This window comes from Heliangelus exortis, chromosome 2 (assembly GCF_036169615.1).
Source record: "Heliangelus exortis chromosome 2, bHelExo1.hap1, whole genome shotgun sequence".
NCBI lineage: Eukaryota > Metazoa > Chordata > Aves > Apodiformes > Trochilidae > Heliangelus > Heliangelus exortis.
This window is the reverse complement of record NC_092423.1, coordinates 114,132,387-114,157,332: the sequence shown is the minus strand read 5'-3', so window position 1 is coordinate 114,157,332 and position 24,946 is coordinate 114,132,387. Positions and strand designations below refer to the sequence as shown.

General features: G+C 37.8%; 1 protein-coding gene across 2 annotated transcripts in view; it reads left to right on the top strand.

Moving 5' to 3' along the window:
• CA8 (carbonic anhydrase 8) overlaps positions 1–24,527 on the top strand; it is a 50,090-nt gene extending 25,563 nt beyond the window's left edge. The window contains exons 5-10 of one of the 2 annotated variants that reach the window (XR_011724551.1): positions 1,324–1,386; positions 2,759–2,807; positions 5,402–5,514; positions 12,436–12,598; positions 17,357–17,406; positions 23,864–24,330. Coding sequence is in view for 1 of the 2 variants with exons in the window: in XM_071737609.1 (XP_071593710.1) it covers positions 1,324–1,386; positions 2,759–2,807; positions 5,402–5,514; positions 12,436–12,570 (360 nt within the window). In the remaining variant the exon portion in view is untranslated. Of the gene's footprint in view, positions 1–1,323; positions 1,387–2,758; positions 2,808–5,401; positions 5,515–12,435; positions 12,599–17,356; positions 17,407–23,863 lie in introns of both variants that reach the window. The other variant, XM_071737609.1, reaches the window with a different exon arrangement.
• Positions 24,528–24,946: the final 419 nt, after the last annotated feature.

Below are 24,946 nucleotides of genomic sequence, written 5' to 3'. Positions count from 1 at the left end.
AATAAATCTGAAACTTCAATGATATATTTTCCATTTCTGGTCGCTCACCTTCATCAGAGTTTGTAAGCATTCCAAAGGGCTTTTTCATTAAAGGTGTCGTAGAATTACAATTAACAAAGGAAAAATAGTATCTATGCCATTTATTAAAGTAACAGGGAGTGGAAATTCAGTGACCAGGCATGGAAACATAATAGTTTTGCATGACAGTTCTCAAAAACTCATTTTAAGTTAAATGAAAATATTTTCACTGATTTAAGGGTCAGCCCTTGGTGATTATTAATTTAGGAACAGCATCTTTGAAATTATTTCACTGTCTTTAGCCACTTCAAAGTTTTAAAGTGGAAATCCCATTCTGAAGCAAGGGAACATCTACTTACATTCCTAGAAATGACAAACTACATATTGTTGACAATCAGTTGTTCCCTTCCAGTGACTACTGTGGCTCTCTATTCCAAGATATACAAAAAGCAAACAAATTTTTCAGGGTCCATCTGTCCCATTCTTATGCCCACTCCATTCCTTGCTGCATATGTGCACATGTTGGCAAAGAAATCAAATGGAAGGCTGTTCTGAGACTTCCTATTCTGCCAGTGTTGTTCTGGAAGTAGAAGCTGTTGCCCCAGGATGGGTGATTTAGATTGGAAACAGCTGAAATCAGCATGGAATGTGAACAGCATTCATATAAAATAAGAAGAACCTATTTCTAGAAGGGATTTCTTTTGAAAAACTGATCGTAAAGATGTTGGTAAAGACAGTGCTGCAGGCTGCTGGGAGCAGGATCCCAGAGATTCCATGAGAGAGGGGATCTGCCATCCTGTCCTCTGCAGGCAGGAAAACACTCCCCTTAGGCTTCAGATGTACCTTGTGCCAAATTTGCAATATTGTGGGAATGAATTCATAAAGTGTCTTTTGTGTTTGTTCATTCTGTCCCTTTCTGTGTGGTCCTCTGACAAAAACTGGTAAGGACAAACTATATCCTTGGCGTTTATATGCCATAATGCAGCATGATTTTGACTCCACGTGCATTATGTACTGCAAAACAGATTTAGTCAAAAAATGCCAGCCTGAAATGTGGCTCTGTCTCTTGTTCTTAGAGTTTCTGTCTATGCTTTAAAGTTATTTGCACCCTGTTTGCTTTTGACTGGTGACTATCATGATTTTATTGTTTGAAGTGCATATATCAGTTCATTCAGTTAACTCAAGGTTTTGTGGCTTAACTAAAAGCAATTACAGAACTTGCTGTTCTGGTTGACCTCTGGCTTGCCTCACAGCTTCAGAAATAGCGAAATACTGAAACTCATCTTTTCTTGCTGTGTATTTCAGATAGGAAAAGAGCATGTAGGCCTGAAGGCTGTAACTGAAGTCCTCCAGGACATCCAGTACAAGGTAAGGCATTGTCTGAAGAAATGCTTCCTTCACTGACCAGAGGGTAAGGAAGTGAAGGGCATTTATGAAACACTGAAGCTAAGTAAAGGATTTCAGATGCAACTCTAGTAAAAACACATGCAAAAGCCATAGTTTTGTGGCCTGCATCAGAAGCTCAGCATTTTATAGGACTTTCAGATAATATATAGTGTGTATAGTTGCTTCCTTTTCTGATGGCCAGAAGTTTTGATCTTCTGTACCAGTAACTGAGTTCAAGTGCTACCTTTTCAGTTATTGTAATGAATTCAGTGTGAATGTAAGCATTGCAACATGTGCACTGAACAACCTCAGCAGCAGTGTTTCCAAACTGAGTTAGTTTTAATTTGTTGGGGAAAAGAATAGATGAACTGAGCACCCATATAAACTTGCAGTTGAAAATCAGAAAAAGACACAACACCCTCTTGTCAGATGGTTTATGTGTGGGGACCCCAAGGGACAGATAATAAGCCCAGCAGGACTGAGGAGATACAAATGCTCTCCAGAATGTTGATGGTGTCCTAAATGACCTTGAACAAGTTACTTCCATCTCTCTGTTTCATGGTCTCTGTCTGTAGCACAGAAATAATCACAGCTACCTTTGATTTTAAACGATTTTGAGGTGTATTAATGAGATGTTCTGTATTGGTCTGAAGACATTAGCCATTCACTTCAGTGGATGCTGAAGTGCAGAAAAATCAGAAGCTGTTATTAGAAGGGAATTGAAAATCTTCTTTTAGTCAAATAATATCTGGTAAACTGAAGTAATGATGTTTAATGTAACAAACTCATTGTTTATGAAGTTGTCAGAGAAAACAATAGTGTATGGAACTCTGTAGTTTCATTACTGAAAGGATAGCTAAGAAGAGGAAGGTCATGAAAGTTCCTGTCATTATACTAATCACTTTCAGAAGGTCAGCATAAAACATACTTCTGGTACACATACATTTTCCTTCCATTAAATATGTGAAATTGGTTTTATTTTATTAAGTCATCCACATCAGACAAGGAAAAGCCCATTTTGGCCTTGAACTTATTTTTTATGTAACCCCTGAATTTCATGTAGAAAATTTCAAGGCTAGGACCTGGAAGGAGCCCAGGTATTAAAGTTAGAAAGTTAACAAATTCCTGGGGTAGCCTTAAAAGTAAAATTTAAAATAGAATTAAAAAAAAAAACATGTTTGGGTAGCTCCAAGGACAAATGCAATGATGATTAAATGGGGGCTCTTAATGAGGTTGCTTTGCACTGGAATTCAAGGCTTAATGCTGTAACCACACACAGTGTGCTTTACCTCTCCATTCATCATCCTTGTAATAAGAAAACAGAGATGAGATTGATTTGTATTCATTTTTTCAGGGAAAGTCCAAAACAATACCCTGTTTTAATCCCAACTCTTTATTGCCAGGTAGGTGCCTTTGCTTACTTTTGTGTGGGTGGATTGCTAGGTCATTGCAGAGGCTGAGACAATCTTGATCTAAAGCAAAGCCTAACTGCAAGCCTGAGAGTGTGTCCCATAAAGTGGTAATGCAGTCTGCACCTCGGGATAGGAATCAAGTCCCTTTGGAACTTGTGATATATCTGCACCTTCCAAACGTGAATGGGATGTGATTCTATAGTCCATGCACTGCTTGGAGCACTGTGGGCTAGTTTTCCAGATGATTTATCATCCCACCTGCAGGGAGAGCTGAGTGTACTCCTACTTTGGCTTTTAATAGGGAGTTAAGGTTACCCACTTACTGAGGTAGCTTTTTGGCAGCATCAAAAGGCAGTCAGTGCCTTAATGCAGTGACCATTGTATGGCATACAAAGAGTGGTGACAATGGGAGGCGAATGCAAATTCATATAGCTAAAAGTTAAGTTTCATATAGCAAGAAAGAACCACTTCCTCTACCTTGTCTTGAAAAAAAACCAAAGTGACTTAAAAAGAAAGAATTTCTACAAGACAAATGTTTCTGCGAGGAATCCTCAGATAAAATCTGTGTTATAGTGTCAAGATCTTTAATTTTACAAAGTAATCCAGGTCTACATCAAACGATATTAATGATATCAAAAGAATACTGTTTAGGTTGTGAAGTCAATTGCTCAGCAATTAGGAATTGCAGGAATTAAGGCTACCTGTGCCCCTTCATGCATAACCATTATAGACATATAGTAACTGTGTGACCGTAAGTTATTTTTCACAGGATCCATACCTCAGAGTTCCTGCTCAAGTCACATAAACCAGATTTTTCATAAGTCTAACCTCTTGTTCCTCATTTTCTAGGTGCCCAACTTCAGATCATGGGGGCTGATTTGCAGAAGTGCTGAGTGCTTACACCTCCAACTGAAGTCAATGGGAGCAGTGCTCTGACTGCATTAAGTGCTATAGAGAGTTAACTACTCTGAGAAATCTGGTTCTAAGCATCTCATATTGAACACCTCAAATTAATAGATGCATTTGACCTTAACTTCTCTGTGCCTCAGATCCCCAGCTTTAAAGTGTGGGTGTAATCTGTCCTTCCTCACCACACTGAGGTACTGGAAGGATCGTTTTGTTCATGTTTGTGAAGCACTCAGACACTGAAGAAGTGAGTGCAGTAAAAATACGAAATATGAAACAATCTGGTCCTTCTAACAAGCAGGGTTTGAATAGTGTGGGGAAAAAGAAGACTGAGGACCACATATTGTATTGAGAAATCCAAATGTTATTAGATGCTTTTCAAAAGAAAATTATCTATGCAAGTGAATGTTGAAAGGTTCTCTAGAAAAGATGCTTGTGGTCATGTAAGCAGATGGTGTCACAATGCATGCACAGGACAGGCTGAATTAATTCTTGCAGTTCTTAACTTCTGTGTGTTTGGCAGTGCAACATGCTTTCAGTGGATTTTCTGTGTAATTCCCTAACTGAGAAAGAAAACTACACCAGCAAACCAAAACCCATTCACTGACAATCACAGCTTCATTAGCAAGGTTTAATTTTAATAATATTCATCTGAACTAATAAGGAAATGGCAATAACAAGATAGATCAACTGAGTAAGTTTATTCCAGTTTTTAGCTTCTCATCCTGTCTTTGACAAGCTAGTCACAGCCTCCCCTCTAGCACTCCATGACATGATTAACCAGCCTTTGCCTCCCGTTCCTCTCAAGGTTTGTTTCTTGTCCCCTCTTTTGCAGGGAGGCAATTTCTTATATTTACTTCTTAAGCTGTGTCAGGAAGTCAGTGTCAGCTGCAAAGGGCAGCCCTGTGCAGTTTCACTTATGAAGTATGGTGTGACTGGAATTTCTGGGGAATTAAAATTAAAATAATTAAAATCAAACGTGTGTAGAGCTGAAACTCTGCTAAGGCAAACAGTTGTACATTTTCTTGAGACAACTGTTTATTCTAGCAGTTACTTATTAACCGATTAATAAGTTTATAAGCTCAATAAAAGAAGCTTATTCTTAAATAAACCTTGATTTTTTTCTTCTGTGAAAACCAACTCACATTTCCAAAGCTAGGAGACACCAGTACATCTCAAAAAACATGCAACCAGAATTGTGAAAAGTTTGGCTTGAGCTGTTTTCACTGAATTTTTCTAAGAAATAAAATAAATTCATCCTTTAGACATATTCTAAATGCAGAATTCGCTTAAAATTTGATCAACACAACTTGTCTGCCTTCAAAATGGGATGTCTCTTGTAGCTTTTGACACTAACAGGAGTTATTTCCCACTGTATTATTTAATCGCTGTGTTAAAGGAATAGTGCATGTTATTTTCCACATGTATGAAGTAGGTTTTTTTTGTTTGTTTTTCAAATACTTGCCTGCAAGGGGGAGTTTCTTTAATATAATGACCACAATCTCATGTACATGAGGAAGTAGTGGACAGTGCCTGGCAGATGATAAATTCAGACATTAATTTACTGCATACTAACTTAATCATATCAGCAAGCCCGTGGCTATCATAATCTGTCGTAATTGAGAAACACCATTATCCTCCTTAACCTCATTAAAACCCCACATTTCTTTTCATTTCAGATCCTCTTCTGCGTGACTACTGGGTGTATGAGGGCTCTCTAACCATCCCACCCTGCAGTGAAGGTGTCACCTGGATATTATTTCGCTATCCTTTGACTGTGTCCCAAGTGCAGGTAACAGCTGTGCTTACAGTGAACTTGGAATATGGTTATGAGCTAAAGGTTATAGCGTGCAAATATATATATCAAGGCATTATATCTGTTCTCCTTGAAGATCCCATTAGATCAGTACATGGCTTTTCAAGTAAAGGTTAAGCCTTTTGAGTCACTGAAAGCAATGCAAAGGTCAGAGATGAAAAAACCTTGTTATCATTTATCGTTGCATTTAAAATAATTCTTTATTAAAGTGAAAGAAAAAGAAAGAAGTCAATAGGCAAAGGAAATTCAGTTCTTTGTAATGTAAGCTTTCAAATATCACTGCTTTTTGATGTTAAAGGAACAAAAAAGCACAGGGAGAAACTATGTCCTAGAGAATGAAAAATGTTAACATAGTAAAAGCTAGCTATATTGCACTGAACTGTATTTAACTTAACTTTCTCTTTTATAATTCTGTTTTATAATAAATGTCAAATGAAAGCTACCTGTTTAAATTGGATTTCACACAAATGTATTTTAAAGGTTTGTTTCTATTTTTAAAATTATAAACAGTCATGGGATCTTCTCTATTGAAAGCATTTCGAATCTGTATACAAATAATCCCAGTAAAAACAATGAAAACTCCTGATGAATATTCTACCACAGCCTGTGAATCCTATCTGGAGAAATGTGTTTTAATTTAAGTGAAACTATCTAGAATCCCTGAAGCTGAATGTGTTATTTTTCATTGTCTGCTCTGAAGCATGTATAAACAGAAGGGAACAAAGTATAAAAGGTGATAAGGTGGGATTTAAGTTATTTCAGTTTTAATGAGCTAAAACTTTGCTAGTAATACCAGCACACTACTAAAAAATTTTATCAATTTGAAATTAGCAGTGTTTCTTTTCAAATGACAACGGAATTCTTGTTCTAATCACAAGATAAACACAATAGCTCCCAAAATGCTTATTTGTACAGTAGCTGCAAATTAAAAGTGTATCCCACCGTGAATCTGGTATTTATTTGCTTATGAAAGGATGATTTTTATGGCTGCTTACTTCTAAGTAAATAGAAACAGAACCCTGTTGGCATTATTAGATTCAGAATAACTTTTAAAGACATTAATCTGTTTTTTAGCTTGGCAGCTGATTGCCCAGACACAATGTGGATGAATAAGAGGACTTAATCAGAAGTGTTAAGGACCACAGCTGTTACACTGAGACATTGTAGGACACTTTATTTCATGCTAGTTGCAGATTTTGTAGTCTGTTTTTAATCCTGTCAGTGCACAGAGGAAGGCACAATTTAAGCCATTCACATGTAGTGGGAGATGGGGAGAGGGGAAGTGCAAGAGGAATTAAGCTGAGAAGTGCAATGTTAGTTAATAATATGTGCTCATTTACCACAAGTAAATAATATTATGGAACATGTTGTGATTGAGATAAGTCTCCAGAAGAAAATATTGTGCCTGGGCAAAAGAGCCCCTCGCAGCCCCTGGGGAAGAGAGTGTGATTCCTAGTTATGGCCTTCTTTGGGTGAGGTGTAGCTGGTTTGTTTTGCTGCATTACTTTGATTGGTATAAACCAAACCCAGCAAGAACATTGCAGTGATGAAGGGAATACAAGTCATGGAGGGGCTTTTTCCCTGCCACTGACACAGTGTGCAGGTGAGCTGTGACACTGAAGCAGAGAGAGATTGCAGTGGACTTAACACCATGGTACACAATATTTTGTACTTGCTGTAGATCAGCATCAATTAGAAAAAAAAAATTACTGCTACTTAGGAATGCAGCAGCATTAAGTCTGAGGTTGTGAAGAAGAGACTTGTTAAGAACATGAAGGACTTTTATGAAGGTGGGACAAAAATTTTATTTGCATCAGATTATCCTTTCAGATGTCAACTGAAAATAAATATGGAGACAAGTAAGTGAGAGACAGTGATACTGTGATTATGAAGTCAAAAAGGGACTTGGAGTTCTCCAGGATGCCCAAAATTGGGATGCCAGAATATTTTGCTATAGCCTAGAAATCCAAGATTTTAACTTGTAATTAGCATTTTGGCTGCAATTAATATCTGACCTCTTTTGTGCACATGGGCATGAGTATCTGTGAGAGATTCCATTGATAAGGAGAGATAAGAAATGTAAGGACTTTTGTCCATGGAAAATAGGAGGATGTACTATAGCACATACCCTTCTGAATGATCCATGGAAGGCTGGAAAAGGCATTTTATTGTCTACTTGTAGTATTAAAGCATAGATTTCAGGGCAAATGTGTTTCTAATGGATTTAAATAGATTATTTTTACATGTATCATTAACTTGTAGAACTTTCTTCTGTGGGATACTAATGTACACAGCTTATGAAAGTTTAAGCTATTTATATGAATACTAGTAGCATCTGTGGTTATAGCCAGTAAGAGACAAATTCAAAGCTTTATATTTTCACTTTTCAGTCCATAAAGTAATAAACTTTGGAGTGTCAATAACAAGTAACAATGAAGAGTCTGATATGGAATAGGTTTTATTGTTTTCCTTTGATGAAGCTAGTTAATATATTGGAGACAAGATGCTCATTCACATTCTTATTTGCTGTAATTAACATAGAAATATTGATTAGCTTAACAAACTGTGGTTCATAAGGGAAAAAAAATTTAATAAATTACAGTTCTAGTTCATGGTCACATCTATATTTTTTCATATTTGCTTCTTTTGAAACAATGGAGAAGTAGCTACTTTGGATTAGGCATAATAGGCTGACCATGGCAAAGTGGAGAACCCTTTTTGGTTTTTCCTGAAGGTATTTATAGATAGATTCATCTCCATCATTCATCTCACTTCAGCAACTGGGATACAAGAGGGTTGGTTATATGAACAGCAAAAGAGCAAGCCAGGACTCTTTTACTTCAGGATGTGCTTTGTTGGAATCCAGTGATATTTCCTCACTGGAAATGATTTTCTTTGACAAGAGGCTTCATTTCCATAAGAGAGCCTTATCCTTCATGAGTGGTTCTGTGAGGTCTGGATAAAGCATGCAGGTGACTCCCCTGGAGAGTGAGAGTCTTGCAAATTCGATTCTAGGAGGTTTTTTACTAACCAAAATGAAAGGAGCTCGTCTGAAATGTTGCACCCTGTAGTAATATTTAGTAATTTTTAAAATTTTTATTTTTGCCCTCCTTTTGTGGTTTTTCTCATCCTCACTTGTCTTACGTTAAAATATACAGTCCAGAAAGAACTGGGTTGACTGCTTTTTGTGAGACATCTCACCAATGCATGCAGACTGCTGAAATGCAATGGGGAAAACTCCCTCCTCTTAGGCCAGTAAAGAGCACGGAATAATTGAAGAAGACTTGGTTGTGCTCTCCACTATATTTAAAAAAAAATAAAATTGACATTTGTAGATAATGTGCTTTGTGGTTCACTGAAGCCCCAAACAAGTACATTGTTTAAGCCCCACTCAGAGTAGGGATTTTAAACAATTATACAGCAAGGAGCTGTCATTTTTCTGTACTTATTGTCAGAACTAACTGCTTTTATATTGAATGGTGAGGTTTCTAATCCTTTTGTCGACCTCATTCAGAACCAAGATATCCTAAAGGACAGAAATAGTAAGAAGCATATGGAGCTGGAGTGGTAATTGTGCAGAATTTCTGTAGTTTGTGAAATAAAACACTCTGAGAGGTTCACAGTATTCTGTTCACTAGGAAACAGGTCTGTGTTCATAGAAGGTGTCATGGAGGCATGTGAAGCTTTCAAACAGAAGGATGATGCTTCTATTCCTCATATAGAAAAAATGTTTGGAAAGAAAAAAATGCAAATTCTTTGCTTTGTGTATTCTACTCTTCAGAAAATATTTATGTGAAACAAAAGAAAGCAGTGTTCAAGATCTGAATACAGGGAAAGGTTAAAAGCTTTCTTGCAAAATTGTACAAAATATAACCTAACTTTAGTTTTGCTCAGTAAAAGTGCTAACATTGTGTATTTACCCTCTCACTGATTAGAACTGAATCCTGAATCATGGTGAAAACAGGCCTGGGTCAGCCTTAGTGTCTTCTGGGCATGAGAAAAACTTTTATAAATGGCTATAAAACTTTTATAAATGGCTATTCCTGTTGAAAGTGTGAATATCCAAGGGTGCTTAGCTGCATGCCCCTGAAATGCCCCAGAGGGTGTTCCTCATAGCAATGACTTGTGAAGAGCTGGGAGGGCATAGTAAGTTGTTTTGTGTTTGAGGAAGGAAGGTGAGTGGGACACACACGTTATTGCTTTATCCATGGAAATTTAATATGAAAAATAATGTCAGCAGAGGTAGTGTCCTCTTCTGGCAATTGCTTATGTGGAGGGAGGCAGAGTACCATGTACATCGAGGTTCTCTAATAGGTGTCTGAATCATGATATTCTCCACTGAACAAGGAGATGGATGGACTCACAAGCTTTTCCACCTTGGATTAATGCTTCGATTCCTGACTTCCCTGTACACTTTAAAGAGCAGGCACGTGGATCAGGTCAGTCCTGCTTTCTTGGCTGAAGAAACTGGCAGCTGCTTTGTAAAGAGTACCTCCTGGAGAAACATTTCACCGTGGGGATCAAGGCAGAGCATTTGTAGTTATTGTAGGAGACAGCTCACAAATGCCAACTGTGCAGAGTCTGCTCTTCCCTCTCCTTCATCTGTGTTTGTTTGAAGTCCCTCATTCTCAAAAGATCAAACAAAAGCCAATATTCTTGTTAAATGCTCCTTCCTAAAGGACAATTATTTCAGACTCTGCAGAGCTGATTCAGATGGTGAAAGAAGGCAACTTTACAAAATCCTTTCACTGATTTACCAGCACTTGACTCCTAAACACTGTTTCAGTTCCAAGCCTGTAGTGGGCTTGTTTTCAGTTTTGGTTTTTTTTTTGTTTTTTTTTTTTTGGTTTTTTTTTGTTTTTTTTTTTTTTCAGCTTTAAACAAACAATCTTCAGAAACAGAGTTCTGTCTCTAAAATTACCTCCAAGGAACAAACCTCCAGTTTGTTCTGCTTTTTATCTTCTCAGTCTAAGCAGTTGCCTTATATCTCAGCTGCAAGAAGCTGAGTGTTGATTTCTAAGTACAGAGAAGAGAGAGTCTCTAAATCAAGTAAATAAGTCTCTATCAGTTCTGCTGTAGAGTGGAAAAACACCAGTGAAGGCAATTGTCTCCCAGGTTACAGTAAGAAAGTATTGTCTGCAGGCAATATAAGAATAAAATTGCCATTACCTGCTGTTTAGTACCACATTTCTTTTAATTCTGAAATTACACTTCCAACACAAATTATTCTGTGATTCTATGATTCTCTCTAATTTCTCATAGGGTGTTTTTCATGGACAAATTAACTCTGTAATTTCTGAAAAGATAAAATGATTAAATACTTCAGGGTCTGTTTTGCTTTCTGTGTAGCTTCAGCTTCAAGCTCTACCTGAGCTGGATTGTGATGCATCACAGGGTCAGTACAAGCACAAAAGCTCAGGCTAAGCCAGTCAGCCTGGATACAGCCTTGCAGTATCCAGCTGAGACAGCTTGTCAATATACCAAAGCAAACACAAACACGATTATTTTTAGTTGTTGTACCTACTTATTTAAAATACCAGACTTAAAAACAGCACTGTATAATACTAAGGTTTACTGTTGCTGACATATGCACACCTCAAGTACTGTGGCCCCTCAGTTTAGGAAGGATATCGAGGTCCTGGAGCAGGTCCAAAGGAGGGCAACTGGGCTGGAGAAGGGACTCAAGCACAGATCCTATGAGGAGAGGCTGAGGGAGCTGGGGCTGTTCAGCCTGGAGAAGAGGAGGCTCAGGGGAGACCTCATCACTCTCTACAACTCCCTGAAAGGAGGGTGTAGCCAGGTGGGGGTTGGTCTCTTTTCCCAGGCAACTCTCAACAAGACAAGAGGGCACGGTCTCAAGTTGTGCCGGGGGAGGTTTAGGTTGGACATTAGAAAGAATTTCTTTACCAAGAGGGTGATCAGACATTGGAATGGGCTGCCCCGGGAAGTGGTGGATTCTCCGTCCCTGGAGATACTTAAAAAGAGACTGGATGTGGCACTCAGTGCCATGGTCTGGTAACTGCAGCGGTAGTGGATCAAGGGTTGGAGTTGATGATCTCTGAGGTCCCTTCCAACCCAGCCAATTCTATGATTCTATGATTCTATGATTGATTTCCTTAGATTTTGTCACACAGAGCTTGTTGCTGATACTACGGATGGAGATGGAAGCTGCTCATATTTTTCCCTACACTTGATGATTATACTTAGAAAAATGTAAAAAGATTTACCAACTAGAAAGATATTTGTTTTGAAATAATTGAAATATTTTATATTGATTTTTGATGGTATCTGAATTTCTAAGTACACTTAGCACCTACATCTGCAGAAATTTTGAAGTGGGTTGTTGGTTTTTTAATATGAAAAAAAATATTTTCAGACTTCCTCTAAAGCTGGGAGTTTGTTCAAAATTGTCCTGGTTTATAAAAAGGTTTTTTTTTTAAATGAAACAGTAATCTCACACAGCAAATATATCACAGGAAAAACAAACAAACAAACAAACGAACCAAAAACAAAACACAATTTATAGCTGAACAAATAATTCCTGAAATACACTGCTTTAAGGAAGACCAAACTGATTACTTTCATATCACAACTGTGGGATGGATTCATAGGAGTAATCTACAATGGCTATAGACCCCTTAAAAACTTACAAAAAAGGAAAAGATAAGTTTGCCAAACCATGTGCATAAAAGTTCTTATTTTTCTCTGTATGTTAAATGTTTTTATAGTACCGACAACTAATTGAAAATGTTATTATTAATATATACCTTCATATATGGTATCTAAACACTCCAAGTTTCAAAGCTTCAGAAGTGGCTGGGTAAGCCTCATTTTGATCAATAGCCCAGAGTGCAGAATGCATTTTAGCTTCTTCCTGTCTGTTTTTCTGCCTTTCAGATAGAGGAATTTCGTAGACTGAGGACACACGTTAAAGGGGCAGAACTTTTGGAGGGCTGTGATGGAATCCTGGGAGATAACTTCAGACCAACTCAGCCACTTAGTGACAGAGTTATCAGGGCTGCATTTCAGTAGCAGAAGAGCAACAAAAATCTTCATGCAAGTAAGTAAAATCGTAGCAGAAAAATCAAACATTGAATTAATTTTGATAGGGGAGATTAAGCTAAAGGAGAGAATGCACTGATATATGTTATGATATATTGTCACAATTGTAAATTTTTACTCTGTACGGTTTTATTTTGTTCTGCTGTATAATAGTGAGGTTGATATTGGTTCTTTAGCATCTGGAATCTGATGTGTGATTAAGGAATTACAAAATTTGTATTGACTTCAGTATAAATGGATCACACACAGATCTTAGTTACTTCTTGTAGCTTTAAATTTCTCCTTCTGCAGTGAGCAACAGCTCAATATACCCATGTGGTACATTTCCCCACTTACTGATGTTCATTACTTGATTTCTTGCCATGTTCTTGGAAGATCAGTCATTAGTGAATCTTTCTATTATTACCTGTTAAAAAAAAGGATAGCAGTTCTGGAAGGAGGTCTTTAATTTTCATGGGAGGCCTTTTTATTTTGTTGTTTTGTATCCCTTCTCCCTACTCTATAATGCTCTTCATTCCTGACAAGACTGAATCTTGGGCAGAACCAGTGCAGATACAAGAGGAAATTAATTAAATTTTGTCATGGCTAATTTTTAATATTTCATTCATCCAACCAGCTGCTGCTTCTTGTCCTCCATTGTCTTTTCAGCCTTCATTAGCTCACCGAGCAAGAATTTAAGGATGTTGTTGGATTCAGTGCATAAAAGCTAATACACATGTGAACCTGCATTATCCCCACTTCAGGTGTTAGAATCTCCTGTGTCATGTTTCCCTAGCCTCCATCATTTATTTACAAGATAAATTCACTCAATCCTCAACAGTTGCTTCTAAATCTCATTCTATCTCATTAATTAGTGTTTTACTGCAAAACCTTGGAAGGGGATTCTTAGAGAGTTAAGAAAATTTGCTGTCGGGACAACGAGTTAGTTGTAGTTGTTGTAGTACTTCTAACTAGTTAGTAGTAGTCAAGACACCAACATTTATGGTTGATTTTATAATGAAGTGTCCTGATGTTGATCAGAGTCACAGAATGTTAGGGGTTGGAAGGGGCCTGGAAAGGTCATTGAAGTCATTACCCCTCTGTAAGAGCAGGATCTGCCAATACTAAGACAGCAAAGCTGGGAAGTCTTCAAGAAAAGAATGACTCTGTTCACTTGCTTTATTTAATACGTCCTACTACGTTGTAATATAGTAATTTTTTCTATCTATTATCATACAATAAACCTTATATAAATAATAAAAACAGTGGGTACTCCCCATTCTCCTATTTTACTGGCAGAATCCATAATATAAAAACACCAGTTTTCCAATCTACCCATATCTTCAAAGCTATGCAAACACAAGAGAACCATTTAATTCACTTGGAGGCATGCTGCTGAAAGGTTTTTGTTACACACTTTTGAGTAAGGGCTTTTATTTGTACATTACCTTCTTGCCCTACCTGGGTGAACAGTGTGATTCTGTAGTTCACTTCAGGCTCTGTCGTGAAGTTAAGCCTTTTCAGAGCATGCCCTGGGTCCAGCCCCCAACTTCCTATGAAGGTAAGAAATGATCAGGCAGCAGATAACCCTTAAAAGATATTAATAATTCAGTGCTTCCAAAATTAAATCCATTAAAACAGAGTGGAAGGATTAGCTTTCCTCCTGCATGTGACAGAAGTTAATAAATTGGCTGGGACAGTGGCAAACAATTTCATGGTCTTCCCATACAGTGTAAGCATTCAATATAGTGTGTGGATCTAAATATCCTTAAAGTAAGGTTTTATTTGTATTTTATAACCCTATTTAATATCAGCATCCCAGAAATTAAGCAAAGAAAGTAAAACATTGGTCCTTTTATTAACATTGTTTTCTCATTCCAGTATTTAATTTTGAGCACATCCCTTAGACCAGTTCTCAATTACATGGTTCTCTGCAGTCACCAAATATTGCCTACTTTAATCTTAAAAATGGATGTTTCAAATTTATCCTGACTTCTGTATGAAAATTAGTTGGGAAAATCATAGCAATATAAAAGTACAATTTTTCTCAGAGAGTGAATATTGTCCTTAGGCCAGTGCAGGTAATTCAAGTCTGTAACAGCGAAATTACTTGACACACTGAGTTTGAAATTTAAGCATGAAAGAGTTTCCTTCACAACGGTGGAACTGAAATGTAAAAAAATTCTCTTTTGCTTTAATGTTTGAAATTTTATTACATTTGTCAATACTTCGATAAAAATTTGTTTTAAATAATAAGATTTGTCTTGGCCACGCTTCACAAAATGGTCAGCACTTTTAATTCCCAAATGATGGAATGTAAAGTGATAGCCCTCACTATAAGGCTATGCTAATGATGGACTCTCAAGCACTGAGAAAGAACTGTGACTTCTGGTATTGTGTAGCCCAGAGAAGAAATGGCATTTGGCTCTCTACACCTGATTGAATCATTTATGGGAAATTCATTAGGCCAGGTCTTCTTTTTAGTTTTGGATGCACCAGTCCAAGTAACATTGAACCAACCAAGGTTTCACAATATATTCTAGCTATTGAGTTTGTCTCTGGGGAGCTGGAAACTAGATATATGTAAAAAGGAACTGTATGGCTTTGATCACTTTTCCTCTGTGCAAAATGAGAGAAAGGGAGGAAAATAATACAACCTACTTTGTAGAGATTTCTTCACACACAGATCTCTCCAGGAGGAAGGTGTTGGGAAATAGCTCCTCACACAGACCTCAGACATCCTCACAAATACAAATGGGTAGTGGTCTTTAAGCTGTGACTGCTGACATTGGCTGAATATTGTAGTGAAGACTCTGGAGTAGATGAGGAGGTAATAGTTGGCAGGGTGGCATCTACCTAGTGATCCAAGAGGGAGCCTTTCTCCTTTCAAAGAGGAGATTACCTTTTATTTTACAGCTCTGGTAAGTCTTGAATGTTACAATTACAAACACACTGGTGAACATTTTTTCTAATGTGATGCCCCTCTCTCAAGGCTGCTGGAACTCCTGTCGGTGGAGTTTTCATTAATTTCTTTTATTCCGAGCCAGTGTGGTGCAGCCACTTGAAGAACTTTGAGGAACATTAGTTTTTCATGACCTCATCACTCTGTCAGGGCAAGAAGGTTACAGTCATTTCCAAAGGAGTAGAAAGAGGTTGCTTGAAAGATCTGAGTTTTGAATGAATCAGAGTGCAGGCTCTATGCATGTTGTGCTCACAGATTTTCAGGACATCTGCCTTGATTGAAAACTCAGTGGAGCTGAAACCTTTGTGGTTTATGATCAAATAGCATATATTGATATTTGATACAGTTTGTGGTAGTTTGTCGAAATGAAAGCAGAGATGACACAAACATGATATATCCTGGTCTGTAATCTCAGGTAAAGAACTGATTTTTGTTTCTTTTTATAATTTTATTTTTTAAATGGTGCTCTGTCATGGGAAAGCTTAAATCTCAAAATGCCTCCCAACAGTTCTAGAATAAAGTTTGGCCAAGATCTAAAGGGAGACTTCGGGAAGAAAAAACAGGTAGAACTTTGTAGCTTCACTGCTCTCTGTAGTGCAGTGGGCCTTAGAATAAGTTTGTTCCTGTTTTGACTCTGCTTTTATACTAAAAATGCATATCTCTCTGAGATTAACTGGGATTAATTTTGGATTTTGTTATGTGTGTGTTATTTAAATGCATCCTCTAGAGTACAGCTTTTACATTTTTTCTCTCCTGCAGTTGCCAAAGTTTTCACATAAGATTCCTTCGGAAAAGACTTTTTTTTCCTTATTTCTTACCTCTTTAGGTCATATCCAGTAGTGGTAGAATCAGTTACATGTTAAGGAATTTGCAGAGAAAACTCAGTACAGATTGGCTTTCAGACATGGAAAGTGAGAAAATTGAGTTCAGTTTTAAACAATAGAATTACAGAATAATTGTGTTTTGCAGGTGCTTCTGGAGCTCTACTAGTCCAATTGTCTGTTCAAAATAGTGTTAATTACAGCAGGTTGCTCAGGGCTTTGTTCAGCTGGTTTTGAGGATTATAAGGATGAAAAATCCACCGCTCCTCTGAATAAACTCTACCTATGTTTGACCACCCTAGCAGTGAAAAAGTGTTTTCTCAGTTGTAAATGAAATTTCCTGTGTTGAAATTTGTACTGATTGCCTCTTCCCCTTTCATTGGATGCTGTTGAGTAGTCTGGTGCCATCTTCTATATTTATGCTCATAAATAAACATTGATAGGATCCTGTTCAGCTAAACAGTCCCAGCTCTCTCAGTCCGTCTTTCCAGGATCCCTTAATTATATTTGTGCCCTGTTTCTGGACTCACTCTCATATGCTCATGTGTCTTTTGAATTAAGGAACCCTGAACAGGACCCATTACTCCAGATGTTTTGTAAGTGCTAAATAGAAGTGACAGATCATCTCCATTCACCTGCTGGAAATGTTCTTCATAGTGGAGTCCTGGAGGGTGTTGACCTTTGTGGAAGTGGGTACCTTACTGGCCCATGTTCAGCTTGTTTACCAGGATGCCCAGATCCTTTTCTGAAAGAAAAGAGTGAAATGAAAATTTTGTGTCTTCCTCACTGTCACTGATAGGTTTTTTTGATACTTCATACTTGACTCAAAGCTCTGCCTTTGAGTATCAGGGCATTTCTTGATAATCTCAGGTGATCTCAGAAAAAGAATTGTACTTCTCATTGTTATACAGCAAAGCTTAACAATGGAGACACTAGATGCTATCAGTCCTGAAAATCAAGGAAGAAAAACCTTAAATCTTCCATTTTATTGCAGGTTTTTTTGGCAATTTGAGTGCTGAATTACTATACTTTAACATGTGAATTGTGAGTATACCAGCAGGCAATTTTATTTTGGGGCTTGCCACCTTGCCTCATGGATAAACACTTTTTTAGTAGCATGAAGAATATGTGATTGTGATTTCCAGTGGTTTTATTACCCTCTCCTTAATTCTTATTACTTTCCATGCAACTGATTTGATAGACATGGCTTTCCCCTCCGTTTCTTCAGTGGAATAGCTTTATGTGTACATGAGCAAGATCTCTGATTTCAAACACTTGAATAACAACTTGAATTGTTGTTAATACTGAATTCAGTGTGGCATGCTTACATGTTTTCATCCCTTTATAAATCAGGGTGTAATCACATGATTCCATGCATAGGAAAGTTGAATGACATTGTTCCCATTTTCCAGGGGTCAAATAAGGTCAAATAAGTGCCTGGTAATTGGAATCAATGAGATTTTTTTCATACAAGACAGTAAGACCCGGTGCTAAAGAATAACTTGCTCAAGTTATAGTGAAAGAATATTTTCATTTGAAAGCAGTAGGCTTTAATTTACTTTTCACTGAGTATAACCAGTAGCATAAAGAATATGGTCTTCAGTGTGTTGCCTCAAAAGTTCACATCTGAGGCACAAAAATTTATTTTTGCATCCCTAAATGAGGAATTGTCCTCCAAGTGGGATGACAGTTTATGCCTACTCTATTTACCTACCTATGTTACTCTAGTTGTTCTGAATTTCTGTTGGTGACTCTATAAAAAACTCGTGGAAAAATACCACTTTTGTATTCACAAATGCATGTGCACGTTTGTAATTAACATATATCTTTAGTAGAGCTCAGATTGCCAGTAGCTGCAAGTTTATCCCATGTATGGTAAATTATGATAGCAGAAAATAACTTGGATCAAAACCCATTCTTAATATAATTACTAATTTCCTAGTTGTACATCCAAGATTAGAGGGAAAAATAAATTACATCATGAAATTATCAAGGTTTTTCTAGGCCTAAGGAACAGGAAGGAATAATTTAGGGTGTGAGGAACAAAGGCTGCATAGCTGATATGCAGAGACTGTCTGCTTGATACTGAGAGGTCTGAGCAAACAAGCAGAAATGGACACAGCATTGGTTTCCCAGTAAGGAGAGAGAGCACTGTGGTGATGGGATCCAGTGCATTTATCACAGAATCATTAAATGGTTTAGGTTGGAAGGGACCTTAAAAATCATCTCATTCCAACCGCCCTGCATGGGCAGGGACACCTCTCACCAGACCAGGTTGCTCAAAGCCCCATCCAACCTGGCCTTGACCCCTGCCAGGGAGGGGGTAGTTTAATGAGGGGACAGTGTAAATCACTTGCTTCTGAAGCTGCAGAGCTGCTCTTGTGGCAGCAGTACTATGGTGCCTTTTCCGTAGGACAGTTGAACTGTGGATTACTATTTTCCAGTGGGAATGAGCTTGGAATTGCTCATTGTATGGTCAGAGCAGGTTATAGAATATAAAGGGACATTCAAATACAGAGTGAGGTATGGAGCAGTACCTTGCCACTGAGGAACAAACCATGCTGTGGGCTGTACTTCTTTGCCTAGGGAGATCTCAGTGAACTTTGCATTTGAATTGAGGTTTACATTACCAAACAATATGTGTCTTTACTCTCAGTTTAGTAATAGACCTTGAAGTTCCTAAAGTTTACAAGCAAGTTGCTCTGTGGAAGCAGCAACACTTGGGGATTTTATGCTTTCTGTTGTGTAGATCCAGAGCTTGAGTGAGCTTTCATCAGCATGTACCATTAGGCTACTATGACCATTCTTCTCTTTTTCCTGGTTAAAAATAAAAAAAACAGCAACACGAGGATTATAAACACTACTTCTTTAGAAACACAAACACCAATTTCCTAGATTTGACGAAATACCAGTATTTATGCTGCTTCTACGCAAGTGATTTTTCATCAGTCATTGTCTCCATGAGTTTACATTTTGTGCTTAAAAGATGGTTGATTTAATTGTTAAGTTTCAGTCTTTGAAAGAAACTCAGCTTCACCTTATCAACAAGCCCAACTATTGTTCTCCTGTTTTTAAGAGCTTATGTATAGTGCCCAGCACTCTGCTGCCACTTCAGAGTACTTGAGAATGTGCTTACATCTGAGTGCAGGACTACAGAACCGAGAGCCAAGCACCTCTGTTGTGAGCCACATGCCATAATGAGAAACTACTGGAAAGATACCAAAACTTTTGGAGCAGTCAGGGGAGCAAGAGCTTCAGGAATGGCTGGAAGATGATGCCCTTTCAGGTTGCTTCCTCCTGCTTTGTTGTAAAGCAGGGAGTAGGGTGTGCACTGAGATGACTGTAAAGTAACCCTGTAGTGTCTGTCTAACTTGTTTTACCTCTACTGAGGAGACAAATTAGTGAGTAGCAAAATACATCTCCTCTTGTGTGACATAACAGTGACACGGGAGACACAATTCAGGAGTTTGGTAGCTGCAGGCAGCCCACAAGTCATAGACTGATCACTGATGGAGAAGGAATTTATCCTGTGTTCAGGTCAGAACATCACTTCAGGGAGTGATCAAGCCCCAGCTGAGGAAGAAAACCATTTTGAGTTTTATCCATTTCCAGAATGAGTACCATATTGCAATCATCCTTGTTCAGTCCTTTACTGAGCTTTTCTTAGAAATACACAAATATTGGTGGAAAAAATGGAAAGCAATAAAAATCCCTTAGCATGAAGAGAGGAAGCAAAGAAGTAACTAAATACTGTACTTTCTTTTCAAAGCTAGGAAAAAGTTTTATAGCAGCCTAGGAATCAGACCCATGCATATGCTTCAAATACGATATTTCATGCTAGCAAGGGCTCCCAAACTTCTTGACCTGTGACTCACTGTCAGCATCACAAATTATTTGCTATCCACAATGCACTGTTATCATCAGCTTTTTTTATGAAAAGGATTTTGAGAGTATAATTTCCAGCTGCTTGCCATAAACCATGAATGGTTTGTGCACTGTTGCTTGGGAAGTGATAATGCAACCAGGAATGCCTGCCATAAAAAACACCCTCCCAGCATGTTTATTCCCTGTTTCAACACAAAAGTGGGAACACACACACTGAAACTCTACCATGTGATTTTCACTTATGGACAAAATTCTGCAAATTAGTGGAGAGGTGAAGGAGTGGAAAGCTTCAATTTTCTTTGATAAAAATACACCTTTTGTTTTTATAAATACAGAGACTCTAGATTAGTATGTGTAAAATACAGCAGTGCAACAGCCCCCAAGTGTCAGTATTTAGGAGGACGCACAGGTATTTGTGTTTGACCACAGCCAGACAAGAAAGCCTACAATATGCATTCCATTGGTGATATTATACATGTCAGGCAGTGGGAGTGCACTCTGTTTTACCTAAATGAAATCGCTCAGGTTTTGAAGCAGAACGTTATTACTCCATTGGAAATGAGAATCTGAGTAGTTACACAATTTGTGATTCCAGTTCTTTTATATGAATGAAAACAATTCAGTTGAAGTATGCAAAGACGTGGCAAGCAGACAGCAATGTTTTGAAAATAAATAGCAAACAAAATGACCAAGTTATTTGGGTTGTATACTGAAAATGTTTTTGCAATTGATAATTGTAACCGGAGCAAGTGAAGGCCTTCAGTAGTTGTTGTTAGCAATGCTTTACAAATAACACCATGGTTTATGACAGAACAGTGTTATAAAGCAAAACTTACTGTAATTTTAAAAAGATTTTTATGCATCACCAGAACTAAAAAGAAACAAAGGTGCTCTTTAGTTAGCTCAGTGTTGTTAAATGCCCATAGAACATAGCAATCTCAAGAAGTTAAGAAGAAGTGTTTCAGGAAAGATAAGGATTCATGAGATAGTAGAATCTCTTTTCTGAGACACTGAATTCAAGCCTGGCCATACCTTCAGTTGTACCTTTTAGGAAAGCATAGGACAATTGTAATGTGTTGTCAGTCTTAAAGTGGTTTCTCTACCAATGTCCTTTTTTTTTTTTTTAGCTTTTTGATTTAACCTAGTCCTAGTGTTATGGAGGAGGAGGCAGAATGCTTCTATAAAGAAAAAAAAAATAGAGACGTTGTGTAAGACAATAATGTTAAGAACTACAGTAAGACAAAAGAGTAGGAACAGCTCCTCAGAAAGCAGACTGACTACTTTTATGTAGCAGAAGAAAGTTTTTGATCTTGTGTAGTGATCTTGACCTACAGCTGCTGCAATGGGGTATTTCTTCCCTATCAGATGAAAGAGCACATTATCGTGGCCATCCTATTTCATTTCTCCACAGCCCATCTATTTACACTTTCTCAATACTTTTGGAAGACTTTGAAAAATAATAATTTTCACTGAAGTTTTCTTATATATTTTCTTTAAAATATGTTCTGTCTATTACTATGGGGACATTGGGATCTTTGGTTCCTAAAAATACAACAGTTTGATCCAATCTTTGCTCCTGTCACTACTCCTTGTTTCTGAGATAAACTTACAGTCTTGCTTTTATCCCAGTTTTGTACAAGAAAATTTATTCTCTATGAAGAATTTGAAGTAAATAGGGTTATTATATGATAGAATTAGAAATAAATATTCTTAGAAATATTTTTTTTAACTGTCTGATTATGCACTCTGATGATTACTGAATTTCTATTAGTGTTTGTTAATATTTCTTTTTTATTAACCATGAGTATTGTGATAATAGGTGTCAGGTATTTTCAGTTTGTGACTTGACCACATTTATGGAACAGTGCTATTAATTTAGCATAGTAGAAGAATTATACTGATGTAAGAATAAAGGGTAAATATGTATAACAGCACTACCAATATTTACAGTCAATCGCTTGTCAAACATTGCTTACATTACAAACATTAAACAATTGAAATCTTCAGACTGGCTCAAAGTTAGGCTTCTCTCAAAAAGTAAGCCATTAATAAGATAGCTTCTGATATCCCAGTTCAACTTAATTTCAGTGACTGATTTTTGGACCAAAAGCATTAAGCTAAAGTAGTGAAAAATGTACAAAAAGTGCATTCAATTAAGGAGTAATTAGATACTCAATCACCCTTACATCACACTAGGGACTATTCTAGAAAGAAGAGACATACTGCTCACTGCAGTGTATGTAACAGTTTTGTTAGTTAGTTTAGTGCTAATTGAGATTAAGAAAGTGTCACTGTGTCACAGCATTTGTTTGCCTTCACAGTTTTTTGCTTCTTTTCAGCTTGCTTAGATTTTTCAGTCTTATTTCCTTATCCAGTGTCTGCTGTGCACGTGAGAGGAACATTTCAGTTCACCTCAGGGAGGGAGCTGGTCTCTGCACCTTCATATCAGTAGCCCAATGAAAAGCATCCAGTGGTTTTCCCAGAGATGGAGCATAACTCATTAATATTGCATGTTTTTTTAATCTTACACCCTTATACCAAACACCAGGAAGCAATGAGAATCCTCTCTGCTATTACATGAAGTGTTGTGGCTAAAACCAACTGTGAAAGGCTTACAGCCTCCCTCAGAAGGCCTCTGGTAGAATGTTCTTGAAGCTGACCATCAAATGGTCCTGCTGCCAGACACCCTGACTGTTGGGAGAGTTGAATGATAACCAGGGAGCACACAGAAATCATGGCACAAGTTGTCTGGTGGATAGATACTGATTTCTGAACATCACTGCCACTAGCTGACAGTCCCTATGCTCCCTTCCTCTTTAAGAAATAGAATGGGGCTCTCTAGTGATGTGTTTACTCTTCCTGCAAGCAACTGTAGCCCCAGGTCACTACATGCACCCAAGCATTTACAAATTCTTTATGTGTGTGTACTGAGCTGTAGTTAGCACTAAAATAACCTCAGGGAAAAAAAAAGGAGATTATTAGGAAATGGTTTGGCACTCTCATACCTACCACTTCTGAACCAGAGCATTTTGGCAACCTAAGCATAAACTGAGGTTATGCTGAAGTACATGAATATCTGTTTTCATGAAACCAAGTAGTAATGTGTCTACTGCTAATGAATAGTAATATTATTGCTACTAGGAGGGACAAACTTGGTGATTGCTTTCGGTTTCCTGAGCCCACTTGGCCCCTCTGAGAGCTGTGTACTCAGCACTTCACTTGGTGGGGTCCCCAAAATATCAAAAAGTGAAAATTTCTCTGTGACTGGTATATTTTCCTTTCTGGCTTATCCCTATGCTCTCCACATTAGAATCTATTATCTGACTGCTTCAGAAAGCAAATTTTAAAGATTTGTTTCAGGCTAATAATTCTACCACTGCATTTAACTTTACATTTTTATTGCCATTTGCTAATAAATCTTCCAGCACTGGCTTTACCCTGAAAGAGAAGACTCAGGACCATTATGTCACTGTAGTGTACACCCTAAAACTGCCCCCACCTGCTGTCATGAAATCCCTGCTTTTAGTTTTCCCTGTCTCCCTGGCTGGACATAAACAGTCTTTCAGACCCACTGCAGAGGAATTTCAGTAACATAATTGTTCCATTCTCTTTTCAGAGAGGGGGAAGACAATGCTCCCACAGTGCCCTCAGATGAGAAATGGAAACTTTTGAGGCTGCTGCTTCAGTTGAACCACAAAGCCTGTATTGTTTGTCTTCATCTAATTCAGCTTTGACAGACAGCTGTGACACTTGCTCTGTCCGCACGGTCCAGTGAAATTCTGGGAATGAGGCTGTACGTTAAAAGATGGAAACACATTAAATCTTCCAATTCACACTGTTAACTATTTCTAAATGGTAATTATCATTGCCTATGTAGTTCCTTTGCCACAGCATTAAATAGTGGTCTGTGATCCAAATAGTACTAATTTTAAGCTTGGGATGAATATTAATATGTAGAAATACTTATTGTTGTTTTGAATGTTGGATTTAATTTTATTCTGTATCATCTCTTGTGCTGTCAGTAACCATATTTTCTGCAGAGGGGAGGTGCAATCTACAAATAAAAACCATTGTTCAAAGAGAGTATTACACAAATTCATGAGTAATTTTGGGGTACAAAGGAGCACTTCTCTTCCAAACCTATGCACTTAACATTGTTTATCTGATTAGAGCTGAATGATATTTGCATTTCTGGGAACCTTACTGAAATTAAGGACAGTTTTGCAATAATGAAGAGTAACCAATGTAACAATAAACAGAATCATCTGGATTGTTTTCTACTTGGTGAGTCATGAGACTTTTCAAAGAAATGTTCAATTCAGGCAGAAAATGATCGGCCTTTGTTCTCCTGTGAATTATGACAGTTCTGTTTGTTTCTGTACATTGCTGAAGAGGGTGGTCTGGGGTCCTGCTCTGCATGTCCTGAGCTCACTGCACAGCATGGGGATTGCCACGCTGGGCCACACATGGCACATCTGACAAAACAGATAAGGAAATGGTAGGCTAAGCCAGCTAGTCAAGCTCATAGCTTTGGTTTCCTGTAAAACACCACAATCTGAAGGAGGGAGTCAGCAATGTGATGGGCAGTTGCTTTGATCACCATAGCTATCAGTGAGGTCCACTTTCCTAGCACGAGGAGGGCAGATTCATGCAGAGACCTGTGTGAGTGGAAGAATGCTGGAGCCACAGATGGTGAGCT